This window comes from Dromaius novaehollandiae, chromosome 15, assembly GCF_036370855.1.
Source record: "Dromaius novaehollandiae isolate bDroNov1 chromosome 15, bDroNov1.hap1, whole genome shotgun sequence".
Lineage (NCBI taxonomy): Eukaryota > Metazoa > Chordata > Aves > Casuariiformes > Dromaiidae > Dromaius > Dromaius novaehollandiae.
Genome location: NC_088112.1, coordinates 13,882,078 through 13,909,527, shown reverse-complemented (window position 1 = coordinate 13,909,527; position 27,450 = coordinate 13,882,078). Strand labels below are relative to the sequence as shown.

The following is a 27,450-nucleotide window of genomic DNA, read 5'->3' as shown; positions in this document are numbered from 1 at the left end:
CACATGCTGAGACCGGTGAGCAGCAAACCACCGCACCCCTGGGGTTTTGGTTTAGTTCACTGGGGATGCTTGTCTAACCCAGCCCTCCCCGCAATCTTATATTGCACTGAGGATGACAGACCTTGCTTCTGTCCTCTGAACTGTGACACAAGTGCCAGGAGAGCCTCGTATGCCTTTCAGGAGATGATTTCCCATAGTGGGGAAACTTCCCAAAGCTGATAAAATTTTTTCCCCAAGAACAGGCCAAGGGAGGAAGTGTTGCATCAGACGAACACCTTCTGTCATGATTCGTCCTTCCAGCTGAGTGGGCAGGGTGCAGGCACATCCGTACTGGTTAACTGAGATGACAGTGAGCTTTGCCTGTGCCAGGCTCTTTCGCTTTGGTTTCAGTGCACAGTGTTCACTTTCTCAGCAAGACTGATGAATGCCAGTGACAAAGTAGGGCCACAGCAGTGGTCACAGGCTGTCCAGACTGAAATCACAGCTGTGACTAGCTGCCTTCTTGGCTTTAAACATACCAAAGCTTAGAAATCAAACTCTTGTCCGTTATTTTTTCCTTGATTCCTTCCTCGAACTTTTAAGTTGTGTTGTGTTTTTTGGTTTTTTGGGTTGTTTTTTTTTTTTTACAGCTTTGAAAGGTGGGTGAGTCAATAATACACTTGAGATCTCTTTTCTGTTAGATAACACAAACATCTTCACAGCCCTTTCTTTCCCTAGGGGGGGACCTCAGCCATAGTGTAGAGACTGGAGCAGGGGCTGCCCCAGCATCTGGAGCATCCACACAGTCTGTTTGGTCCACTGAGCTGAGGCCACTGCACCTGCTCAGACCTGCCACCTGCAGCATAGTCAGGGCCCTGTGTCTGACTCATTCTGCCTCTTCAGTTAAAATAATGGAAGAATTACATTTGTGCATGGTTGCTCTTATTGAAAGAAACATGTTGCTCACAGCTGAGCACCCTCCCGTGACCAGGCTATGCACATGGTGGAAGGAAAGGATAGATTTCCATCTCGCAGCTTCACTCTGTTGGTCATGCAGCTGATACGTTATTGTGTCCAGGCTCTTGGCCCATCTAACACGTGTGATCCTCCACTCCCTCCTCCTCCCCCTGCACAGGCATGTGTGTCTGTTGCAATTCAGTTGAATACTCTGTCCTACTTTTTCCTTTGACCGTCACAGTGTTTGACAAAGCTTTTCTAGCTGCCACAGGACCATCCCAGGGTGGCAGGGCTGATTGTAGGGTTCCCACAGCCAGGCTGGTGAGGAAGCCCTGGATTTGGTAGTCATTACAGTTCACCCACTTTTCCCTGGGAGTAGCTGATCTGGATCAGAGGATAATTCAGGTTTGAAGGGACCTAAGGAGGTCTCTAGGCCAACCTCCTGCTCAAAGCAGGGTCAGCTCTGAGGTCAGATAGGGTTGCTCAGGACTTTATCCATTCTGGTCTTGAAAGCCTCCAAGGATAGAGAAACAGAGCCTCTGGGGGCATCCTGTCCCAAAACTTGGCTATCATCACAGTGAAGAAGTTTTTCCTTATATCCAGTCTCTTGTAATAGGCACTCTCTCTTGTCCTCCAACCATGCATCTCCATGAAGAGCTTTGCTCCATCTGCTAAGTAACCTCCTTGCAGGTACTGAAAAGCTGTATTAAGTCCCCCTAAAGCTGTCTCTTCACGAGGCTGAATAAGCCCAGATCCCTCAGCCTCTCCTCAAAAGAAAAATGCTCCAGCCCCAACCACCTTGGAAGCTGTCCACTGAACCCATTCCAGTCTGTCAATGTCTTTCCTGTACTAGGGGCCCAAAACTGGATATGGGAGGTAAAGCTGAGCTAGGCCAAAGGAAAGGGATTGCTCAGAGTATATGTGGAAGAAGTGCTGGAGTATTGCAGGGCACTGAAAAGATGTGGATAGTGACAGTTACAGAGCGCAGCAGGGGGATCCCTTAAGGATTAGAGAGAGCAGCTGAGAGCCTGCTCTGAGATGAAATGACTCCCAGATGCTGTGAATCAGCTGACAATCCCCCTCATCTCAGCTGATGGACTTAAATAGGAGCCCAGAAGGAGTATTTAGCCCCCCACACACACCCCCATCCCTACCCCACTGATTCTGGAGCAATAGGAGGGTGAGGACTTTGGTCTGCTGGTGGGAGGTTTTGTTTTTTCTCTGTAATATGCAGTGTGTTTCAGGAGCATCTTGTAGAATTATTTGCAGTAACTGTTGCTGGGGTTGATATCTTGTAAGGCTGCTCTGAAACTGCTGGGGAAGGTTTCTAAAATGTATGTAGGAGACAAGGGTTACCACCATAAGGAAAGAAAACAGGGGATGTCATAGGATGTAATTCTATAGAAAGACAGGTCTCATATAAGGAGTTGCTTTTTTTTTTAAGGCCTCAGGGATGAGGGGATGTGGTTTACAGGTATCTGTTTGGCTCTGGGATACTCAGCACCTGTGCAGGGCCAGAGCTTCAATAAGGCCAGCTGCTGGGGTCTCTGGAGGGAGCAGGGCTTTGACAGAGCCTCAGTCAAGTCTTGAAAGATAAGGTTAAATATGTGCTGCTGCTAGGTCTGGAGAGCAGCCTTGACCAACCTGGGACTGGTCCCAAGCAATAGCACTGGGCCTAGTAACAAGCAGGGTGTGAACTTGCATTCAGCTTGTGGTGTAAGTCTTTTCTAGAAATCTAAGAGAAGATAGTGGTGCTGTTGTGTACAGTGCATCTCTTTCTGGGGTAAGGTTGCTCAGTGAATTAGGCATGAGCATAAATGTTCCTATTTTAGCAGGAATGTTATTTTTAGCAAAGGCTGTCTGTAACAGTTCTGGCTTTCTTTGGGAGGGTGATTTTTGTGGAGTCATGTATGATAAAAGCATGAACTGCTCTGTTTTTCTCTTCCATGCTCAGGCCCTGCCCTGTAAATACAGGGATTTTTGTTATCCACCATTTCTAGATATACCCTAATCCTTATTCACAGTTACAACCAGTCAATCTTTCTGATAAGGCCATATTAAAGGGGCTAGAAGGGGCATCAAAAGGTCACCTTTGTTGTGCCCTGTACCATACTGGAGCAGTGCTGCCCAGGGCACTTCTGCTGGGAGGACCAGTAAGGGAGGATGTAATCCTGGGAGTCCTGCTCGTTCCCAGGTATTGGGCTCCCTCTTGTGACTGACCGACACATGTCAGGGAGGGCTGTGCAACACAGCACCCCTGCCTCTGGGAGCTGGATGCACTCCAGCTGGGCTGAGGCTCTGCTCTGGTCCTTGCTGCACAGGTGCATTTTGGCAAGGGGCCATCATGTCCCCTTTGCAACAACCTCTGGGAGCAAGTCAGCTTTGCTGAAAAGAGCTAATGCCTTCTTGTAATCCTAATGCTCTGCAGTGGTGGCCTAGACTCAGCTGGTTTTAATTGCCAAACCCTGCATAGTTAGGGGTGCTAACAGCAGTATTATGCATAAACTACAGTGAAGCTATTCATCCTCAGAGACTCAAAAGTCCTGAGATTGCACACAAGCACCTGCTCTCTTCAGGATGGGTGTCTGTTTTAGTCTGTTCTTGCAATCAATGACATCAACAGAAATTCACTTTAGTGCACACAAGGCAAAGAGCCACTGGTGTTGCATGCTATCCTAGTAATTATTATTTATTTATTTTTTACTCATGCCTCAGCTCTGCCTACAGGCAACTGTTCTCCTCTCCTCTGAGACCACTGTTGAGGCATGGTGCTCTGAGCATGTTCCCAATGCCCTTGCAGGGTGAGGCACCATCCCTCATGCAGGGCCAGTCACCTTTCAAAGGGTTCAGTCACAGGAGGCAGTGACAGCAGGTCCCTTTGATACAATAAATAAAAGTATCACTCATCAGTGACTCCCTCTGTCTGAGACTGCATGTGCTGCTATCTTCTGCAGGATGCAGCTCACCTGTCCTACTGACCCTGGAAGAAAAAAAATTGAGGCTGGAGAGAGGCAGGCAGTGAGATGAGCAGGACTCCTCTGGGTCTGTTGCTGGGTGTCGGTCTGTTGCTGGGTTCAAATGCTGTGATTTATCATTGGTGGGGTGGACTCCAGGCATGGCATGTTCTCTCCACTTTTCACTGAGTTCTGCTGTGAAGGAGTCTTGGGCTTCACCTTGCTAAAGCTCTTTCCCTCTGTTAATTCCATGACAAGCAAGAAAGCGATTTCTTACCCTTATATTGGAGTGCTGAGCAGGTATGGTGCTGCACAGCTGTTGAGCCAGCACAGGCCTGCTCTATGCTGACAGGGTCTTGGACGATGTGCTGCTGCAGAGGGTGCTCTGCAGTTTGCTGTTGTCTCTTGGTGGCCTGTCCAGGCTCAGCTAACTGTCTGGCACGGTCTAGGGCTTGGCATTGCCTCTCCAAAGCCTGATGGATTGCTGATGCTCTTCCTTGTGTGAGCAAGTTGCAGAGCAGTGGAGGAGGGAAAGCGCAGTACCAATGACAGACACTGGATGCTGCTACAGATCGAGTGGTTTTTATCAAAGCTGCTGTGTCTATTCCATGTGGTTCAGCCTCCAGTGTGTCTGGATAATAAAAAGATACTATCTCTGATATATTAACATCTGAGATAATAAAAAGAGCTCAAAATCATGATTCAAGGAGACCCCAAAGGCTGAGAAACTCAAAAATATAAGAGCTAACTTGTTTTCTGGGGAATCCAGGGTGATGTAGTCCAGGTGGCAAACATTTCCAGTGGACTAAATCCCAGGCCCTGTTTCGTTTGCAAGTCTGATTAGCTCTGGGTCACAACACACATTTGCAGTAGCTCCAGGAGCTTGACAGACCTCACTGGTGCTAAGGCAAAAATGTGACCCTCTCGCCAAGCTCTGATAACAGTCTTCATTCCTGCCTTCATAGGCTTCGGTTGCTCCAGTTGCTCCAATTACTCTAATGTTTCAGCTCTCCTGTTGGCATCAGCCCTGCCTTGAAAGAGGCTGTGACTACCCTGCTCCCCATCAGGGAGGCCTCAGTATTGAGGGATGTTTCTCCTGGGAAGCGAGCAGTTTCTCATTTCAGGTATCTTTGGCATGAGAGATGCTGCTCCTCCTCCCAGGCTTTTTGGTGGGAGGGAATCATGAATTAGAGCAAGGGCTCTTGTGGGTGTGTGTGTCTGTTCCACCCTGGTCAGCCTGACCTCTGCCATCCCCATCGACCCCCTGGAGCAGCTAGCAACTACTCGCAGCCCATTTTAACATGATATTTCAGGAGCATGGATGACTGCTCCACAAAGCTTTACCCATTAGTTGTGATACCTATTGTATGCCCCAGTTTTGGGCTCTAGGAAATGGTCTCTGTTCTGGAGAGCCTACAGCATAAGACATAAGATGGATACAGCTGGACAAGGGAGTACAGGGAGACTAGGGTCATGGTGGGAGAGATCATGCGCAGCCCATCCACAGACCAACTGTGGCCATGTTTTTGGCAAGAGGACTGTGGGTGACTATGGGGAGCTCACCCTATGTAAAGAGCTGCAGGGGAGATGGTGATGCTTATTTGGAAGCCTGACAGTAGGCTATAGAGTAGGTATGTCAAGAGTCAATGAGAGAAGTTAGTCCATACTCCTCCTCTTTGAATATGGGACTCTGTTCCCAGGTGTATGGGGAGGTACTGGATCAATGCAAGCAAGAACACTTGGTATTTTAGCAGGGCTGAACACCAGGGAGCTTTCTAGACAGCATGGACAGACTATGCAGTCCTGCTGCAGCAGGGTCACTCTGTCCTTTACCATGGCTGGTAACACCAGGACTTGCATTTTTAATGTCAGAGTTTTGCTGTTGATTTCACTATAACAATAGCTGCATACAGTAATTTTTCAAACTGGGACTTTGTGGCAGACCCCCTGGCAGATACTGCTGAGCTCCCCTGGTAGAGCCTTGGAAGAGAAACAATGACACAGCTGGGATGGCTCCTGGGGAGCTGTCACTGCTATTGTTATCACAGAAAGAAGATCCCCCTTCCTACAGGGGAAGAGAGTGGCAGGGAGCCTTTATTGCAAAAAGGATAGTGGTGAATGTCCTGTAATATGCAGCCCATGTTTTGCTTTTTAATTTGATTTTTATAGTGATCTTACAAGAAAATATATTCTGGAAGAAATACTCATAAATTCTCTTTCACCTTTCAGGAAAATGGAAGTCCATATAGGATAGGGATAAAAGAAAATTTAAGGAGCAGAAACCTCCAGGAGTACCGTGAGCTGTAGTTATATATGGGCGGACTGAGAACTCTAGAAATGCAGACAGCCTTCAGAGGTGAAAAGCTGTTTGATCAGCTGAATCTGGAAGGGAAAAGCACTGATGCAGCTGCACCTACCCTCATGCTACATAAAATATGAGAGCATCCTTACTGCTCAAACAGAGTTTGGGGGAAGCTTTGATTCTTTTTGCCTAAAGTTAAATTCAGTAAGCTGACCCTCTCTCCTGTGGGATAGTGAAGATTAGTGTAGCCAACCTGTGTGCTTGTATGCATTTCAAACATTCAGGTTTGACGAGTCAAGCCTCCCTTCCACTTGGAAGCAGATCTGTGCTGTTGAGAGAGGATGCATGATAAGGTATAATTAGAGGTGAGCCTTAAAACTCCTGCTCTTAGCAAATGGATAACAAATGGAAATGGATGATTTGAAAAAATGAAGAGCACTTGAGCTTCCTGGCCTTGCTGTGACTCTCACTGCAGTGTTGATGAAAAGGTAATGGAAATGTAAGAGCTGTGTGTGGCCTTCATGTTTGAAAAGAGGGAGCACAGGGTGTAAGGGCAGATATTGGGTCACTGGGAGGGTGTCTGGGGCAGAAGGGCAGCTTCTTGGTAAAAGCACTGTGCCAGCAAATGGGGAAGCTGGGAAATGGGGCAGCCAGGTTTCTACAGCCTGCCCTGTGGCGGTGACCTTAGCGCTGCTGTCTGTCTGCTGCTGTTCCAACCCCACAGCGAGACGCTGCGGGGTGGCTGCGTGTGCTGCTCTGAGCAAAGGTCAAGTGCCGGCATGGCTCAAACTGCAGCAGGCAGGCTTTCAGAAGTTCAAGTCTTGCATACAAACTGTAGTCTGGCAAAAAACACTGACTGATTCAAGCAATTCAGACTGTCCCATGAGAAAGCCTTAGCTGACTGGGGTCCCCTGCTCTGTGAGATGTGGGGGCAGATCCCCAAATGGCTTCACTGGCTTTTCTCCTTGTGTTGTAGGCAGAGAGGTGGCTGCACCCAAAACACAGACTGGGAGTCACAGTGAGCATGAGTCTTTCTGGAGATCAGCCTTGAGGATTTTGTTCTCGTGGCTTTAGTCTGCATTTAGCAGTAGAGGGTCTCAGGCTCTGGATATGCGTGTGAAAGGCTGAAATGCTGATTGTGGGGAGATGGGTATCCACTCTGCTCTAGGGCATGACTGTGGGTATGGACCCCTCTGCCCAGCTACTGTGCCCTGCGGAGGGATGTATACCCCCTTGCATGAGCAGGGACTGAGGGGAGGCAGGACAGCATTGACCTATGAGGCACCTCCAGCCTCACTCTGCTTTCAAGGCATATTTTCGTGGTCTTGGGTAAGTCCTGCTGTCCCCCTATGTTCCATCTCCATTAGGGAACAGGAGAACAGTACTGATCTATGTGCCAAGGAACAGTCTGAGTACATATGTTCGTTGCTGCCAGGTTCTTGTTGTAGGGATGGAGGGGCTGTTCTGCATATTGGCTGTGTGAACGCCCTGCCTGGTGTAGTCTCTGCTAGGTGAGATAAGGTCACTCTGCTGTCTCCCACTCCTGTAAAGCTGTTACAATCCAGCCCTTGCATGTTAATTGGCTCTGACAAAAGCTTTAGCTCAAAAGCTCCTGTCTGGTTTCCTTCCCGGCCTTAGCACTTAGCCATGGTCCTTGTCCTGTGCGCAGCCCACAACTTCTGCTCAACCCTCTGGAAGAGCAAGGTGGGAAGGGAGTGTAAAGCTCAACTGATCTTTATGAAATATCAACCAGAAGAGAGGCTGGGAACCCTGCCTACAGGTCTCCCTTTGCCCTGCTTGCTGGCTAAATAACATCTGATGGTTTAGTGCTATTGCTGGTCTCTGGCCTGATTCAAGTCTCCTTGAGGGTAATTGCTGTGATTTTTCTCCCCTTCCGTAGTTTCTGGGAGCATGCCCCATACTCGACCGAGTCATGCTCTGTGGACTTGTAATTATCAGGGTTGCCTACATATCCATTAAGGGATTTTATATGTTAATCTCACAAGATCTATTGTGCCTTTTGATGTTTCCGTCTTGCCTGCTGCCTGTACCCCCTGCACACTGTGTGCTGGGCTAACCAGCGCGAGCAGAGATAAGGACTAGTGTTGCTCTCCTGTCAGTCTCCCTGTAACTCACTGCCTCTGCCCTTATCTCTGCTGCCCAGCCATGCAGCCGGGCTCCCAGCACCGAGAGGAGATTTCTGGACTGGCACCGAGCTGCGGGGTTCTCAGCATACGCACGCTGGCAAGTCTTCCTTGTTTCTACATGTGATGAATGACTTCACCTTGATGACGTAAGTATAACTGGACAAATATTTTATAGCATCCCTAAGTTAAAAATAGAATTTAAATTGACAGGCTGCCTGTCAGGAGTTGCTGTAACAAGCGTAAGCAATAAACTCCGAATTCACAGTTTTAGCAGCTGCAACAGCACCGCTTCAGTGTTGCAAGAGTGCATTTAAATTCCATGAAACTATACGCTGTATTTAAGTTTAGGAAGGGTTTGTTTTGCCACCACTGAATTTACTGAGTTTTGGTCAACCTAAAGTGAATATCTTTTGGAGATTTTGTTCTTGGATATTTTTCAGTAAACCAGCCAAAGTGATCACTTCAGATTAAGGAAAAGAATTTTATTTTAAGTTATTTGAACTCTTAAAATTACTTTAAAGTGAAAATGTGCACTCAAAACAAACTGTCAATTTAAAACACTGACTTTCGAGTCAATTTAAAACACTGACTGCTTTAAAAAATTTACCCTTTTTTCTTCCATCTGTAACTCTTTCCCTAAATTCAAATCAAAGTAGCCTAATGTACCTTCTGAATGTGTGCATCTCAATTAATTTACTATTCATGGTGGGGAGGGCATATTGCTCAGACCTCATTACAAGCCTACCTTTATCTACAGTTCAGAATTTCTTCCTTTTAAAGTGTTAGACACAACATTTTTAGTTTTTAATGTGACCATGTTTGTCACAGAAAAAGGCCTTGGTCCATAACTGTGATGTCCAGACACATCTGCAAGGGACTAATCAGCTTTATTAAAAGCCACTTCATCATAACTTCTCTTTAAAAAATACTATCACTTTATCATTGAAAAATTTTTCATCACTGAAGCAGTTAATACCCTTAATGTTTCAAAATGTGTTCATTTTTGTCCTGATTTAAGGAACTATCCATCATCAGGACAGCAGTGGGGCCCAAAAGTCACACTGGCATCAGTTGTGCTTTGTGTGTGCTTGAAATTCTGCTCATGCTTACCTACTAAACTGGTGATTGCAATTTTCGCTGCTCAGAAACCTTGCATGCCCTTGTATGTAATGAAACATGGAATGAATATAGAAAGCAGGATAAAGAACTAATAAGCCTTGCAAAACAAAATTCTACAGACATCTTAGTTTGGCCTAAGAAGCAGAATATCTTTTAATGTTTTATTAAAAGTTGTTAAATTATTAACATTATTCCTCCTGTGCCACAATTTGTTTTTCCAGTATGACTCAAACTAGAGGGTAATGCCTGAGGAATAAAGTTAGATGCTTACCAAAGGAGCTATTAGCTTGTAACACATCAATAACTTACAATGTGAAGCTATCAAAGCACTCTGTCACTACAGTGTCGGAACACACTGTTTCCTAGGGAGCATTTAGTGTCCACTATGCCAATAATGCGCAAATTAAGAGATGTGATATAAATCCACATGAAAAAGCTTTTAAGAAACGAGGGAAAAATTCCAGACCACTTAAAAAAAAAAAAGGGGGGCGGGGTGGAAGCAGGAAGGAGGTTTTCTGACTACAGTGTTACTAGGTGTCAGCCAAAAATTTTTTTTTTTTTTTAATCTGTGGATGTTTCCCTCCAATACTAAACAACCTAAAAATTTTTTCTGACTATCCCTGTGAATCAGCCACTCCGCAAAACCATCTGACTTTGCGGTCTATGTTTAGGAAAATACATGGCAGATTCAACTTAAAATGCAGGGACTGACCTTGCAGTGAGTAGAACAAAATGCTAGCTCAGACAGCTGGGGATGAAAATCCCAGTCAAATCTGAAGGTTGACATGTTTGGCTTGAGCATTCATATTGAACTATGACTTTTCTGACTGATGCTCTGCTCTGCAGGTTTGACTTACTGTCCCCATAAAAACAGCATAAATAGTGAAGAACAAGGCTCTGTTACATATGAAATTTTTAACACCACAGGTGAAGATATTTAGTCACTATAAACATGGTGCATTAACCTGGCAGTGTTTCATGTTGCCCAAGTCAAAACCCTCCAGGATGTCACAAGGGAAGGAGGGGACACCACCCAGTACCCACGACCATGCAGGCCTCACTCCAGGTCGCATAGTACCTTGCACAGTGGCTGCAGCCAACTCTGGTCCTTACCGTGGTGGGAATGAAAGGGATGCTGAGTTCTGGTGTATAAACATCTTTAGAACTGGTGGTGTGTGAGTAGAGTGGGTGCACTTACCATTCCAACTGGACAACTGGAAAGAAAAAACTAAATTTCAATTAAGTGTTAATGATGCACTTTGTGCCTACCACCCCACCCATAGTACTAAGAACATTATAGAATTTGAGAACAAGCTGCTTTTGACTTTCCACTATTATTTCTTAACAGAAGAAGAATTGGTGGGAAATCTATTTGCTAGGAGAGACAGAAATTGGTGCCATGGTGTTGTACATGTCTGTGTGTGACAAGGAAACATGTCGAGGTCTGCACAGACTCCTGAGAACCAAATGAACATCCAACATGCTCACGGTATCAAAGCAGCATTACAGCATTTCCAGAGATGGACAAATTTCATAAGTAAGCCATAAATAATGAAGCTCAGGGATACAAGAGAAAGCTCATCAGTATATAAATAGCTCATTTTTAAACCATCTGCTATAAAACATCATCAGAAAAGGGCTCATATATGAATGATGAGATCAAAGCCTCACATAACTTCCAGGGAGCAGAAAGAGAATTAGGCATTGTGGTGTAGGTGATCTGGAACAGCTGGGCTGGGAAATAAAGGTCTAAAGTAGACAGTATGGTCCAGCAGATAAAGCTAGGAGTCGAGAGAGTCAAACTTAGTACTGTAATCAAATGATAGCCATTTTCCACCATTCTCTGGAAAAACCTAAACAAACTGAAATTGTTCAAGTCTTTAGCTGTGAGGCAGTTCTTCTAGACCTTGCCTCTTTTGAGTAGCTGAACACAGTCTTCTACCTGGACTTCATCTTACTGGTACCAAGATAGTATTCAGAACTCCTCACATCAGTCTCAATACATCCTGGATAGACAGAGTGGAAAATTGTGTTAAACCCTTTGGCATCCACTTGCTGTCAATCACACGTCAAGTCAGGAATAACGCTGGCAACTAGCTGTAAATTTCACAGTCTTGCAGCAAGGTTTGTGGAGCTGAATCTGCAGTTCCGTTCCTGGCTCCGGCTGTCACTCTTTGTAACTCCAGTTATGAGCACGCACGCCACAGCGAGGCATCAGAGCTGTCAAATATCCAGAGCTTAGAGAACTTCATTTTTAAACGGACTGTCTCTTTTGGTATGAATAATCAGACAGAACAATGTACAAAACACTTGACATGTAGTGGGAGTCCAGGACGGCCCCTCAGACACGGGAAAATGTTTGGGAAACTGCAGGCTACTCCATTTAACGCCTCTCCAGAGTTTCACAGAATTGTTCTGATCTTTAAAATTAAGTCGTGCTCCCTCCCTTTGATTATGTTTTAATCCTATTTCTTTTAACAGAGATGGCTGAAGCTGCCACTGATCAAAGACTTCTTAGAGACCTTAATGTAATTTAAGAGGAAATAACATTAATGAGGAGCTTAATGGCGTTAAGCTTAGCTCTTGGTACTTATTCCTAAGGCTTAATTTCACTTTGGAAGTACAAGTAGGTCAAAACTGTCTTTCCTCTCAAAAAGGGAACAAAACATCAGTAGAGGTAACTGTCTCTGAATTTGAGCAGTAAATACGCTATTTTTTAGCGAAGCAGAAAAGTAATCATTTTTGCAGCTATTCTAAAGCCTGATAGTTTGGCACAGAATCCTGTGATGTGCTAGAGTTTTGTAAGCACAGCCTAAAAAGTCACCTACTATGAATAGGACCCAGTTCCCAGCAGTGGTTAAAGGGTATGGAATTTAGGGAGAGGCTGCTGGCCTATATCTGTGATTCACGCTTTTTCTGAACATCCACAATTTTTGTATTAAGGGTATTAGAGAAAACTTCCCAGACTATTTTTAGCATCTGACTATGGACTTCATGTCCGTGAAGTTGTCTAATTTCCTTTTGAACCTGCTGCTAGCCCCTGCATCCACAACCAACTGTGGCAATGAATTCCAAAAGAGCATTACCTGCCTCTCTCACCAGTTTTAAGCCTTTCTATGAGTAAGTGACTCCTTGTTCCAGTATTGTGAGGTATGGTGAACAGCAGTTCTGCTTTTACCTTATTCACAACTTCATGACTTTACAAACTTTGATAATCTCTCAGCCAAATAAATTACTGTAGTGTTTCCACAAGATAGCCACTAAAATACAGATTTCATTTGCAGAACTATCCAAATTGCAGACTAGTCTTCAAACAGAAAAACAGCTATGAGTTATCACCACCCCCAAACCACTGTTTTCCACTTCGGTTTACAAGACATTTGAAAGAGGAGTGTGTATCTGTCTCAGATTAGCAGATAATTTAAAATTCTAGGATAAAATCCTGATGTCACTGAAATTAAAAATCTTTTTTCCCTGTGCTTTCTATAAAGCAAAAGAAGAGAATATCACTTTTTCACTATAAAATTTCTGTTTGCATGTCAACTTGCAAACAAAAAGGTACAAGCACATGTTTAAATACAGCTTTCCCCTCTCATTTTTGTGTTCCCTCCATCTGGCTGGCATAATACATCCTAGAGGTGATGCCACTGCAACCCCTTGGCATTCTTTAAGTTGAAAGGTATTTCCATACTTCATGTATCAGCCCTATATTCCCGTACTACTGCAACCTATCCAGGTACAGGATGAATTTTCAAACTTCAGAAAGTGTATCTGTACTGCAAGTACATGAGCAAGTCAAATTTTTAGTTCAGAAACCAGCTCTAAGAGACACCATGTAAGATATTCACCCTCCGTATTTACCTGAAACAAGGATTTTTTTTTTTTTTTTTTTTTTTAACATATCTGATTTCTGGTTTACTAGTTTAAATGCAGCTTGAGTTGTTACTAAACTATGAAGAACTGTTAAAAACTGTATATTTTCTGACAGGTCATTCAGCCAGAGCATAACATGCTCATCTTAACAGCTCATTTGTGTCTGCTGTCTTGACATTTTGACACTTGCTGTCAAGGTTCCCTTCCACAGCAGCTAGGTGTTTCAGTATTCAACACCACTGCCCTAATCTGCAGTGGCACATACCAGTCTCTTACTTTAACAACTAATACAAAATCAGCATCTATGGAATCAAAAAAAAAAAAAGATCAAAATTAAGTTTATTGATAGCTTCTCTATTATGCAAATCACATATTTAAAACAACACAGGACACAAATTATGAAAAAGGCATTTATTATTTACACAACTGCTATAGTTCCTTAAGAACAATATATCCCATTTTTATTTGAAAGGGTCAGTCTTCTTTCAAATACATGAACTGCATAATGCACAACTGTCGGTAATGCCAAACAGCAGTCACATCACACTTCTATAGTGCAGGCATAAGCAGCGCAAGTAAATGATATTTTAAGAACAGTATGGCTGAATATTGTATTTAAACACAGTGTTTGCACTTTGACAAGATTTAGCTAGAAGAGAACAAGGGTTTTTGTTCATGCTTTGTTAGGAACATGACTCTCCCATCTGAGGTTTAAACCCTTTATCTGACATAAGAGAATTTTTCTTTTTCAGGTAGACTGCTTTTCACTTACCAAGTAGGACTAGATTTCTCTCCCTCAAACTTCAATCCCTTGTTTTCCAGTAAACACTGCTTTATAGTACAAGTTCTGACATTGGGGTAAATTGGCCACAGAGGTGGTATTTTTCCATCTTACCTTCTTGCACAGAGAAACACTGACATACTAATACATACCAAACTTAGACAACTTGTAATTTATAGACTTAAATACTGGAATGGGAGAGGGAGACTGTTTCTAAAGATGGAGGGAAGAGAGGGCTCATACAATTCATACACTGCCAAGGCTGGCTCCTTACTCAACTTTTTTGGTCTAAATATTTTTTTTCTAGTTTCAGAATGATTTTGGTCTTTAATGGTTATGGTTGTATTTTGGTAGCAAAGGAGAGGAAAGTATTTTAAGTAGTAACACCAGAACTGAATGCAAGAAAAAGTAACTGACTTGTTTCTCCCACTTTGAGCTTATTGCTGTGATCTTTTTTAAAAAAAAACAACCCACAACCAACCAACTGGAAGACCAAGTATAGCAGTCATTCTGGCATTGGATCCAGTGTCCAGCACTATTATATCTAGCGTAAAAGCAAGGAAAAGTCCAATGATCTTAGTTATGTTCCCTTCAATTCAGTGCCATACAATTTTATTAGTGTTATTGTCCTTGCTTCTTTGAAAGATACCTGAAAGAAACAAAAATACAGTTTTAAACAAGAAAGAGGTAAGCACAAATACATAATACTTTTTATAAGCCTAACCTATGAATCTACTTTCTTTTCTCAATAGCAAGTCCTTTATTAATAGACAAAAAATCAGGACTACGATCAATAGTATTTATGATTTTGCTACTTCATTTCAACATTCTTTCAATTACATGATAGGTTATCTTACAGTCATTCAATGCCATGTTTGTAATTAAGCTGTATTATGCTTCTTTTTTTTAAAAAAAGGGGAGAGCAAATGCACACGTTTGATTCTAAGGGGTTGAAAATTACATCAGTTGAAAATTAGCTATTACATCTTTTAAGATAAAAATGCCTGTTAAATATGGGACCCCTTCAAATAAATTTAAGACTATAATGAACAGCCATTCAGCAAAATATGACAAGAACAGTCCTCTACTAGTTTCTTTAGAGAATCTGAGTTACTCTAAAAATGCTTGTTATCTGATCTCATAGTTTTACCACCACCACAGCCAGAGCAATTTGGCTATGTGGTGACCTTGAAGTCTTTGTAAATACTATAAAAAGTTCCAACCAATTTAACTGATACTGTGAAACATCCAGTGCATTCCACTTCTAAAATTTGGTGTTTGTCCCTCTAATCAGAAAAAATAAAAGAAAAAGAAAATTATAGCAAGTTTTCAAGGCTGTTCTTTTAAGCACTGAATGAATGTTTTTCTGGTAGCATATTGCACACAGTTATTCCACATGTAGTGAAACTTTGGGCACTGCAAAAAATCATGAGGATGAATTTTGGCCAAAACACTTTAACTAACCATTCTCTAGTAAGAATTAGGATGCCCTAACTGTTGCCCTAAGCATTTGGAAAACATATACGTAACAAAATAACTTACATTTCAGAGTCTATGAATATTGTAATACCACACAACTTGGATAGCACCTAAGAACCACACTGTAACACCAAACCTCAGGAGTAACAACTGGAAAAGCTGCATTGTAACAAAGGACTCGAGCTCTGCAAAGTTAGGCCATCAGTTTAGGAGTGGAAAAAGAAAGATTTCCAGGGACAAGGTTCCTTCAAAAATACTTTTCCCTTTAAGAAGCATAATTGCTCTAGTGAAAACAAATGCTGAGGAAATTGCATGGAAAAGGCATCCGTACTGTCAGAATCCTAACTTTTTAGGGAAGTAGCCTAAACACCATAGCCTTAAATTCTACTCAGACTAAAGGACCTTTGTAACTGGAAGTGATGCTCATCTACTCAGTTGTTTCTGGTTTTTCTACAGACGATCTTAAGCACAATAAAGCAGGGCCAGGGATACAAGGAAGAAAGAATTTTGACTTTGTTCTTACCTTTCCCAATGTTTGTGATTCAGCTCCAAAAAGTCATCTAATTTTGCTATTTCTTTGAGGTATTGAGTGAGCTTTAGAAGCTCCTTGTCTTTATCCCGATTTAAATGTGCTTTCATAAAAGGCCTTATCTATATAAAATAAATAAATGGGGTATAAGCATTTGCTTAAAGAAAAATGCTTCCAATTCTCTAACATTTAGCACCTAATTAATATATTTTTAGTACTATTCAAAGTTATAACTTCTCTTAGGTAAGAGAAAGGAAAACCTTTCTCCATTAGCGGCCACCTCCAATTTGTCTTGTTATCAATGTAATCTGGACTATAGGGGTTTTGCCCTGTACGCCGACCAGTAAGAAATTTATCCTGTTAGTCTTGCAGTTCTTCAAGCTTTCCCCTCCCAGTCAGGCAGAATGACAAAGTGATCTGCAATAGTCTGTCACATTTTCTAATTTCATAGATTGTATTATAGGAGACATGAGGGGTTTTCAGCTCTGCTTAATGAGTTGTGTGGCCTCACTGGAGCCAGATGCCTTTTTTTAAAAAAAAAAACAAAAAACCAAAAAACACATTTGATTATAATCATAGCTTCAGTGACAAAAGAGATGTCAGAAATAAAGCTTATCTGACAACTGCTTTAACTCTGGAATACATTATACTTATGCCTTGTTTTAGGTATTCAACATTCTTGCCTGTAGCTCTGTTAATGTTTTGACAGACATCTTTGAGATCTGAACTAGAGTGAACTCTCTGGGCAATCCCCTCCCAGGAAGATTTTTGATATTCCTTTGATGCTCATAACAGTGTACAGTTCTGATTAATATCTTCCTGTCAGATCTCACCAATTGCTGTTTTCTTCAAATCATGGATATTTTCAAACAAACAACATCTTGTATTGTTGCATTTGCAAACAATTTTTTTTAAGAATTTTTTGGAGGTTCTTTTAGTACTGTATTGCTGCACTGTAACCACTAGAAATTTAAGTTGCATGTTTCTTATTCAGAGAACCAGTGATGAGGAGTTTTGGAACAGGAACTGGTTGATAATTTTATAAAATGAAATATTTGCTGTTCTGCAGTCAAAATGGCTCCAGGTATTAATTATTTTCCAGGAGCAGAATGCCTGCTATTACAGCTGCATGCTAGCATAAAGTACAGCAGCTTGATATTTGACTTGTTTTCTAAATATAACCACTCCTGAGATTGTACATCACCTATCTTAATGGCACATGTCAGTAATGCCCAATCTGATTACATTTTGCAAGTGAAATTTAGGCAAAAATAATAATTTCTGATTTCAGCAGTCTCTTGAAAGCTCACTTAATAGTAAATCAAAGTGCATTTAATAGTGAATAGAATATATTGCTTCTACAAAAGTGCTGTTAGGGAAATGTTAGCCCAGACAAATAGCAATTTAAGTAAAAAATAAAATAAAACATGCATCTTCACTGATTAAGAGCTGCCTTTAAGATGCAGCAAAAAGTATGAGAAGGTATTTCTCAAAGTATGAGAAAAGCAGTAATAAATGAAAATGTAATTAAAATTACCTTGAGTCCATTTTGTGGATTCATTAGGAAATTTCGGCCAATATCATCAAACATAATAGTATTTTTTTTGCTGTAATATTCTGAAAATTTTCCCCAGATAACACCAAGAGGCTTCACCTGCAAAAATGATGCATACAAGGTACCTGAGGTAAATCAGACTTACAGATCATATGCAGGAGATGAAATAGGAACTCTATAGGAACTTGAACGGAAGCTTAAATGGACCCTTGAATTCTTTGGCTGAAAAATTAGCAGGCAGTTGGGCTTTAATAAGGGAAGAGAGATTTAATGGTATAGTATGCTAAATACTCCCAACCTAAAGAAAGTCTGCTAGCACTACATTTTCTTGCAACAGTCTTATCTATTATTTGATCTGAAAGCAGTGTTGTTCAAATGAGCTACTGAAATTAAAACATTAAACATTAATAGAGGATTTCAGTAGAAGAAAAAAAATCTATGCTTCAGAGATTCTTACAGTTTTCTTACGTGAAACTGCGGCACAACTTTAATTATTTCAAGACGGTTTGATAACATGGCTGTTGAAAGCAGAAAAAGACCAGAAAAAACAACAGTACTTACATCTATTAGTCCTCTTCTAGGAGTGTGCACTGTTATCATGGCAGCACTGTCCAACATGAAGGTTATCTTGTAGTTTGCATTGGTACTCACTCCTAGCTCCTGCATCACAAAGACTAATCATTAAAGCTTCAGATTATGACAGTTTTACTGCTGTACAATTGGAACAAGGTTGTAAGACGTTGTTTGTCAAAGGGTAAGCTGCTGAGGATGAATGGAGACATGTTAAAAGTAGGTATCTGTTGTTTTATCCAAGGAGAATCATAAAAGTACACCATTCTAACAAGAGGAAAAAAGCAGATAGGAATTTACTTTTGCAGTGTCTTCTGTTAGAAATTCAACAACTGATGTCAGCATAAAATCAAAGCAACTTTGCAGAAGAGGCAAAATACAGACAGCTCTTGGCCATACCTTCATGCACAACCTTTCACAAGTTCTACAGGTCTCAGAACTTTGCTTTATAGCAAGGATAGCAGGTGTGTGTGTTCTGCTATTTGTTCATGTCAGTAACATGCAGTAAATCACAGCCTGATCAAATGTACAATAAAAGTTTGTTGTTCGCCTTTTCTCCTGAACATCTCGAAGATAGCCAATGACAGTCAGAAATCAGGAGACTGTCAGTCTGCATTTTAAAGATTTGATCACTCCTAAAATAAAGACTGCAAGGGAAAACCACTACTTTTAGAAAAGTAGATGAAAAAAGAGATGAAAAAAGTAGAAAACTAGATGAGAAGAAATCATTTCCATTTCGAATCCTTTCTAAAGCTGAAGAGTAACAGTAAAATCTGTTGACAATTTATAACACATTTTATATTGCTGACAATTCTGGTGCATGCAACAGCAATAGTATTCAAAACTATATAACAGAGAAAATATCCACTGCAACAGCTTTCTTGCAGATATCCAGCCACACTTGAATGATTTGCTTTTATATGCAAATGAAAAGTGCCAGCTACCTGGGCCAGTGTCCTGTTATCCTGAAAAAATTACCTGTTCTAGACCATCTGAATTCTGGGCATAAGTAGATGGTAAATTAGAGATTAAACTTGGTTATCTGATATTGCCTCTTTTCCATGCTGTTTCTGCTTTTGTAGATTTAAACAAAAACTGGAATGCCAAGTATTGCTGGAATAACTGTTCCCAGACAAAAAGCGAAACCCGCAGAGGTAAGCACTCCTGTGTGGTCAGTTTAAGGAGAAGTAGCAGTTGTAATCTACTGGTAGGAATCTCAAGTGATCAAGATACAGGACCAGGTACGGAAAGGCTGTGATTCAGTAGTATAAGAAAGGGCTTGGGAAGGTGACCCAAAATGTGGGAAGATGACCTAGAAATGTGGAAAGGTGATCAATGTGGGAGAAAGAGCAAAGTTTGGAACAATTGCTTTCTACTAGGTAAAATCCTAGGGCTACAAAGTATGGTACAGAGAATCCGCAAATGATTCTTTGTTGCAAAACAAAGGATTTGGCTTGCAATATGATAAATCCCACATGCAAAGGCTGATGCTTGCATATATATATTACGGACTGAAACAAAGCCAAAGGAAGGTTAATGATTACCTTTGTAGACTTATTTCATCACACTCACACTCACCTTTATCTGCTCCAGGGCTTTTGTTTACAGCCAGAGAACTAACCACACAAGCAACAGCCACAAGCTCTTTCAAGAATATTTTAGTAACATGCTCATTCTAGATTGAAATCATGGTTTTGTACTACAGAATCTAGTTGTATTTTTTTTCTAGATGTAGCAGACTTGACTCAATGACAGACATAACATACAGAGTTGTGCTACTGCTCTAGAAGTTATGTTTACACGTCTTAATAGTGTTTTATTTGCATGGAACTCTATTTCATAGCTCTGATCAAAGGTTTCCATTTCAGAGATCAATATGAAGGATTTTTATTTGTTTATAAAAATTGTAAGAAATAATTATTTTGAGCAAAATAAAATTGGAAATTGTTCTTTGCTCTGTTTAAATACTGAAAAAAATGGTTAATCTGTAACAAAGAGTGGAAATTAAAAAATCTGAATTTAGAAAAGTTTTCCCTGGAAAGAAGAGGAAACTGTTTTGATTTCTAGGCATAAAAAAAACCCTCACAAACCAAACATACAGCAATTTTTAGTAAGCTCATTAGCTGTACATTTAAGCCTGGCTGTAAATATGTTTATCACTAGGTCAGCTGTGCAAAACTGGCCAGTTGCCTCATTTAGGTGCGGAAGGAACCAGGAGACATCTTACGGATGTTTTAATAAGGCAGAGGAAGCAACAGAGACACAAAGCTGCAAGAGGTACAAGATAAATATGAAAGAGGCTTCCTCTTGCTAACCTACTCCTGCATGCCAAATTTATCCACTCCTTTTTTTTTTTTAAAAAAAAAAAGGTATTACACATAACACTATAATTAGAGGTAAAACATAAAAGCAGCAGTGAAGGCTGCAGTGACTAATCTATTTCAGCAAGTACCACCTAGTGTTTAGTTGTGCTAAATTTAGGACCCACTGCTGTGATAGTTTATGTGGAATTCTAAAATTAGATTTAATCTAGTTTTGTGACAAAAATATGTGTCTATAAACATTTAGAAAACTCAGATTTTGATTTACATGAGCTCCCCAGTTGCTAATCCTCTCTACAATGCTGAACATAGCAGCAATTATATGAACAGCTAGCCAGACTAGAAATAAATTAGCATTTTCAGAACAACTTACTTTCATTTTAGCTTCAATCCATTTCATATTAGTAGCAGCTGAAACAAAAGGGAGAAAACAAAGGGTTTTTTTTAAAAAAAAGGCCAAAAACCTGTTCACTTAACCTATCAAATTTGTATACAAACTTTTATTTCAGAAAGATCCATCCTCATCACAGCTTCAGGTCATTGCCTTTAAGCTATCCTGCCTTTGTGGAAGTTTATTTTTATTTGGAAAAGCTTACTTTTCAAATAAATACATACACTAAGCACTGCATATGTTCAAAACTGTTTTCCAGATCAGCTGTTAGTGAACTGTAGCCTGCAGAGTGATAGAAGTGTGCTACATCTGGTCTGTGGAACTATATTGACTTTACAGGATTTTTAACTGGAAGCAATGGTAAGAATGCCTAAGGCCCCCAAGGGACAAAATGTCAACACTGCCCCTTGATCTAAGAATTTGTGGAATCATTGTTCAAGATTATAAAAATTAAATTTTGTGATACAATTTTAACATGGTTTAAAACCTGTCTTGGGTAAAGTCTGCTCTCCAGCTGTTGGACAGGAAGCGAAACAGCCTGTTAAAGCAAACGATCTACCATTCCTGTAGACAGGAGAGTTCTGTTCATTTCCAGTTTCCCTTTGCTATGGAAGTTCACTACTTATTGTCTAGACAGCGATTATTTGTAAAGATATCTATCAAGAAATGTTTGAATATTGATTATACAATTTCATTACTGCAAGCACTTGTTTATTTGTACAAACTAACACTCAGTAAAGTGATGTTGAATTTTATACTGTTATTAGATCCATTCAGGTGAACAATACGTGGGGGGTTTTTTCCCCGCGTAAGGACTACTGTTTTTCTAAAGCAGCTCTAATAGCTGTGTGTGAACATTCCTGCAGAATCTGTTACAGACAAACATTAAGGCATTTTTTCAGATCTTGTGATTTGCACTAAAAAGCAATATAAGTACTTCTAGCCTGGTGTCTCCATTCTGAATGACAACTTACAATAAAGTCTTAGTTAGGTGTTGTGTATAATACTTACACCAAATTACAATATCATAATCCTCATAGGCAGATGTCAGGAACTCATGAAGATATGGCCTCATTAGCTCTACACCAGTTTCAGCACATGATCTATGGTCTGCAAGGAAGATGAGAAATTCATCACTAAGTTTAGGATGTTCAGTCTGACTTTCTCACCAGAGACCTAGAGAGTTTTACCAGGGTAGCACTGGAGCACTCTGAAGCAATGAACAAATTCACCCTCCTGCCTGCTCAATGCATAGCAAGCTAGCATTCCCATTTTAAAAAGTGGAGAGAAGCAGCAGAGGGAACATTAACTTGTTGATCCATATAGGTATTTGGGGGCTTAACTAATAATTAAATCAGGGAGAGCTGCGTGTCTAAATATCTTTGAGCAGCCAGGCCAAATAGTTCATCTATGCACCTTAGCAAATCTGTAACAGCCCAGGCATAAAACAGATGCAAACCTAGTCCAGTTCATCTTGTGAACATGTATCAAGCTTATTTCAGACACTCAAACACTGCCTGTTCCAATTAGAAAACTGCTGTCAGTGAAACTCCATTAGAAGGAGACCTCTAAAAGTGTTTAACTCAGTCACTAACAGGTGGAATTTTGATCTCAGATTGCAAACAAATCTCATCAAAAAAGAGAATTAAGGAAAGAGAAGGACACAAACTCTTAGTTACTGTTTATAATCAAGCTGTCATGACACACCTACATCCTAGGAGAATGAAGTCAGAAGGAAAATTCTGGCTTCCAAGAAAACCAGTCTGACAGAATTTTCAGGTGAAACGTGCTTTCATGCATGTCTAGTAACTCTCTGAAAATATAATTTGAAGCTACTCTCCCACTTTCCAAAACAGGAATCAATCACGTATGGATGGAGATCATTACTTTACAACAATAAACTCATTGCTGCTGCCCTGATGCCCAAGACACAAGTTGGTTTAAAAAAAAAAAAGGTTATTTGGATAAACTGCTAAATTATTTCTTTTTGCATTTTTGTGTAGAAAGTAAAGAACTGCTGCTTTAAAATCAATGGTATGCAACATTTGCAACGCACAATTCTTTTTAAAATATCAGCAGAAGATCCCAAAATATTACAAAGTAGACATTGAGCAGTACCACACATGCCAAAGTTACTGAAGTAGACTTGGAAAGAAAAATCAAGAAACATTAACTGTGAAATAGATTGACTTCTTACAAAAACAAACAAAACCAGAAAATTGCAAAAAATCTCACCAAACAGCGTATAATCAACATCTAGTACCAGCAACTTTTTTCCTTCCCTGGGAGGATTCAGAATTTCCACTTTGTATTCTTTAACTCTGCGTGAAATTTTTAGTAGATTTTCTTCCCTAATACAACATAGTAAAAAGTTATAGTTAATTAAAATGCTTGCTGTATATTCAGTAACAGGACTATTTTAATAGATAAAACTGCTAACCTATTTTCTACTTCAACAACTTCTTCTTCAATATCAAAATCATTAACAACATCATCATTGTCAGGGGGTGGCCCAAGAACGTCTTCCTAGAGAAATGATAGTAAAAGATAACTAAGATCATTAAAGCAAAATGACACTAGATATCAAGATTCTGTTACTGCATGTTTCATAAAAACAATGGTATTACTTATCCTAAGTGATTTTCACTTCATACTGGAGTAACTAGCAAGAGATGCTGAGGAATGTTGAGATTCAAGAAGTTAGCATGAATATTACAGTAACAGGCTTATACTTTAAGCCCAGAACAATATAGGAGTTTAATGTATACAAATTATGCAGAACAGCTTACTTTATATAAAAAACAACACCAATAGAAATCTACTGTGCTATTATTTTTACAATGATTACTGGAATATTCTCAACTTAAAATCACAGTGAGGAGAAGTATAAGCTTTTTCTTTCTATTTTTTAAGTTAAATAGTAAAATATTTACCAAACTCTCTTCACGAGTGCCCATCATCATGATTTTAGTATTCGGTTTTAACTTGAGAGCTCCAAGCTTAACATCATCATCTGCAGGTTTGCCTATAATGCAAGCAGAGATTTTTATTTATTAGAGTAGAGATATTTTAGAAAATTGTCAATATAATACATTTTGTGCTTACTTGAAATCAGCTGCCCATTAAACACCAGAATTCACAAGCTCTATTACCCTCCTCCTCCATATACAGATACAGCGCTCGTTCCACTAGCAACAATTTAATTTTTTTTTAACGTACGTTTGCAGCACTTCCACACTGGCCATTAAAAACATGACCATATGGATGTAACAACAATAAGCAACATCCAGTGATGTGCAAAATTTCTATGTTCATCCAAACGCGAGGTCTGGGAGGTAGATGCCCTATTGGTACACACATCCTGACTAGGGTTAGAGGATGATCTTCCTTAAATGCCTCAGACACATCCACAACAAACAATAAACCTGAATAGTTACCCTTCATCTTAAGTCCAAGTAGCTTTTGACGTTCTGGTAGCACTCCAGTAAGGCCTTTAAGAGACTGCTTCAGATCCAACACTGTGTCCTCTTCTGACAGTGAGGTTATCGTATACTCCTGTCCACCCCATTTTATTATAAGAGAGAGAGACATCCTTGAATCATATGTTCCGTATTATTTTCTGAAAAATCTGCTGGAGGAGGAATAGAAAGCGATCACGAAAGGAAGAAAAAAGAATTAATTGCTCCTCTTGGAAGACAAACTATACTACTTGAAGTATTTTAAAAATGTTATTGAACTGAACATCACATGGTTGTTCATTCTGCATGAACAGATGCTAAACATGTTGACAAAGTATTGAAACTATGGGAGAAAGAAGAGCGTTAAAACTAGGGCTCCAAGTTCTGTTTCACTGTATTCAGCAATGTCACATTCACCACTTGCTCCAGCATATGCTCATTTGCGGTGTGTTCTGGGCAGGTACAGCCTGTTCACTGCACAATCAGCACCCAAGCAGAGTACTGCAGTACCATAAAAGTCATTTCAAACCTCAGAAAAGTCCTCTGCAATCATCGGGCAACTGAACCAATCAATGATAACTTGACATATGTAGTTACAAAACAGCAAATATAAAATACTGCCAACATACAGAAAATAAAAACATTTCTGAACCAACAGTTCAATTTAAGCATTAGTTTTCTCTACTCACTGTCACTAAGATCTGTGCAATACCCGCAGTAATACACACCCCAGGCCACGTCTCACCACACTGATACCAAAGTAGGAGTTTGAGAACACAGCCAAAATACACACCTACACAATGCAATTACACAGTAAGAACTGCACATTTGTTGCAGTGCTGATAAAACAACTGTAATTACATGATCTTCAATTTACACAGCATCATTTATATGAACTGTATTTACAGTTTAGTCTTGCATCAAACAGCAGAGAAACAGCATTTTTAACTGTACATGGAAGGCAAAAAAAGAACATGTTTTTCCATTAAAGTTTGGAAGCAGAGAATCAAGGGGGTAGAGAGGTAAGAAAAGGCTCTTCCAGATTATCAGGAAACGCAGAGAAGGCCTCCGCACCACTAATGGTGAGACTGTCTTCAAAAAAAGTTGTTTGAAAAAAACAGAAAGCAGATCTATGCAAAAATGATCCACTTCCCAAAGATGCATTATACCAAGAAATACAAGTATAGCAATTTTGAATTAAGAGCCTGAGAAATGTCAGAATCAGAAAATCTGATTCTGCTCCCTCTCCAGCATCATATTCTCAGAGATTACCTGCTCTCAGCCGAAATACTTCTCATTTATACTGTGTTAGGAATGATCAAGTAATTACTCAGGCATACCTACCATGAAAGAGAGAGATGAGAAATAGAGGACTAGACATACACAATCTGCTTGCTGAAGACACCAAAAGCCACAGGTCCTCATTATTCCCTCTGAGAGCCCTGATCACAAGCTGAAAACTGATAGTCCTGAACAAGAAAAAGCCTAATTTTTTTTCAAGTAACCAGAACTAGATATCCTGTGAAAAGGACCATGAGAAAAGGTTATTGTCCATATCACAGATGTGCTAAGAGATCCAACAGAGTTTAAGGCTGTATAGTGGCAAGCAATGGAGATGCACAAGGTTATCATCACAAATGATCTCTGTCCATAAAGCTTAGACTAAATTTACAAAAAGAAGAGTTTGTTGTCTCCTTTCTCACCTGTACCCATGCACCGACCTTCCCAAAGTCATTCAGCAAGAAAATGGATGAGGCAAGAATTGTAAGAAAATTTCTCAGTTCTCTGTCCAGTGCTAAACTACAAAGATCATCAATCCTAACTTAAGCATTTGAGCCACTGTCTGTTCTTAAAACATTCGCGCTATCATCTATTCTTACTGAGTTACATTCCTGTCAAGATGAAAATTATCAGAAACACCAGATAGAAATAAATGATGTTATTCAATCCCAAAACACTACAGGGACTGAGCATAGATACCACAATCACTATCTAAAGTAAAACAGATTAGGACCAAAGAGAAAGTAGCAGGGATTTTCAATGTTTCTACCACCCAGGCTGGTCAGCAGCTGGAACTGAAACTCAGGGACATGAGCTTTGCTCTACTTAGTTGCATTTCCAGAGCCCTTGAAAGCCCCCTGGCCCACCAAGGGTCTGCAGTGACAGGCTGGAAAATCACTGAGACGGAGAATTTTGTCCAAACTGCGTTGCTGTAGCTACATCGCTGTGTTACACCACTTTTCTCGGAAGATTAAAGACAGATCCATGTCCTGAAGCTCCCGGCTATTTTACTGCGCGACAGTGTAATTATTTTCTTTAAAAAACAGGAAAAACTGCGCAGAGGGGGCTTTCCGCTGCGCTTCAGCGGTGAGGGAGAAATCGGGTTCAGATCAAAGGCTGCTGCGAGCAAACCAGCATCGGCGGCGCCTCCCGGGGCAGCAGCAACAGGCAGAGACCGGGCCGGCCCTCCCCCTCCGCCCGCGCCGCTGTCCCGGGAGCCGCCAGCCCCCGCAGGCGCTACGGTGAGCGCGGACGGGGCCCGGGGCCGCCCCAGGCCCAGACGCACCGGGCTGCCCCGGCGATCGCGGCCACGCCGCCACCCCCGCTGCCCCCCCAGCCCCGGGCCCGGCCGCGGCGGCCCGGCGCGGTCCCTCACCCTGGCAACGGAACCGGCGCCTTCCCGGGATCCGCCGCACCGGAAGCGGAACCAGCGCCGGCCGGAAGCGGCAGGGGTAGCCGCGGGGGTGGGGGCGGATGTGCGCCTTGCTGCGCCGCTCTCCCGGGCAACGCGGCGGCCGGGCCGGGCCTGCTCCGCGCCGGGGGCTCCCGGCCGCCGCCTCTCTCGTAGACCGGTTCTTTACGGGCGCGTTATCGCTCCGGGTCTGTTGAGTAAGCGGTTCCGCCGGGCCCCCGTGGTGTTGCGCCGGCAGCAGGCGTGCTCCGGGGGAGAGGAATGCATTTTGCGCCAAGGTGGCGTTTTGTTATGCCGCTACACAGGAACAGTTGGAAGAGAATAACGTGAACTCGAGGGCGTT

At 41.3% G+C, this 27,450-nt stretch overlaps 1 protein-coding gene and 1 long non-coding RNA gene across 3 annotated transcripts in view; one reads left to right on the top strand and one right to left on the bottom strand.

Moving 5' to 3' along the window:
- The window catches only part of LOC112994357 (uncharacterized), a 23,766-nt gene extending 1,873 nt beyond the window's left edge, over nt 1–21,893 (top strand). Inside the window, exons 2-4 of the long non-coding RNA XR_003261930.2 lie at nt 8,357–8,485; nt 19,328–19,399; nt 21,217–21,893. This is a non-coding gene — a long non-coding RNA (uncharacterized LOC112994357). The remainder of the gene's footprint in view (nt 1–8,356; nt 8,486–19,327; nt 19,400–21,216) is intronic.
- On the bottom strand, nt 13,728–27,450 carry UBLCP1 (ubiquitin like domain containing CTD phosphatase 1). 2 transcript variants are annotated; one of them, XM_026118648.2, is made up of 11 exons: nt 27,072–27,450; nt 24,395–24,588; nt 23,891–23,982; nt 23,398–23,483; nt 23,193–23,308; nt 21,969–22,067; nt 20,940–20,977; nt 18,237–18,335; nt 17,658–17,774; nt 16,115–16,242; nt 13,728–14,761 (listed from the first exon to the last, which is right to left on the bottom strand). In XM_026118648.2, the coding sequence occupies exons 2-11, from the start codon at nt 24,546–24,548 to the stop codon at nt 14,734–14,736; spliced, it is 957 nt and encodes a 318-aa protein (XP_025974433.1). In that variant the 5' UTR covers nt 24,549–24,588; nt 27,072–27,450; the 3' UTR covers nt 13,728–14,733. The 2 variants fall into 2 exon arrangements, with proteins under 2 accessions (XP_025974433.1, XP_025974432.1); XM_026118647.2 differs by having other exon boundaries at nt 24,395–24,585.

Bases quoted from the DNA above. Each gene is read 5' to 3' on its own strand.
- UBLCP1 (XM_026118648.2), bottom strand. From the start codon at position 24,548: ATGTCTCTCTCTCTTATAATAAAATGGGGTGGACAGGAGTATACGATA. The intron at 23,983-24,394 runs GTAACTATTCAG...CTTGCATTATAG, and splicing joins ACTTGGACTTAAGATGAAGG to GCAAACCTGCAGATGATGAT. The intron at 17,775-18,236 runs GTAAGTACTGTT...TCATTTTTGCAG, and splicing joins CTAGAAGAGGACTAATAGAT to GTGAAGCCTCTTGGTGTTAT.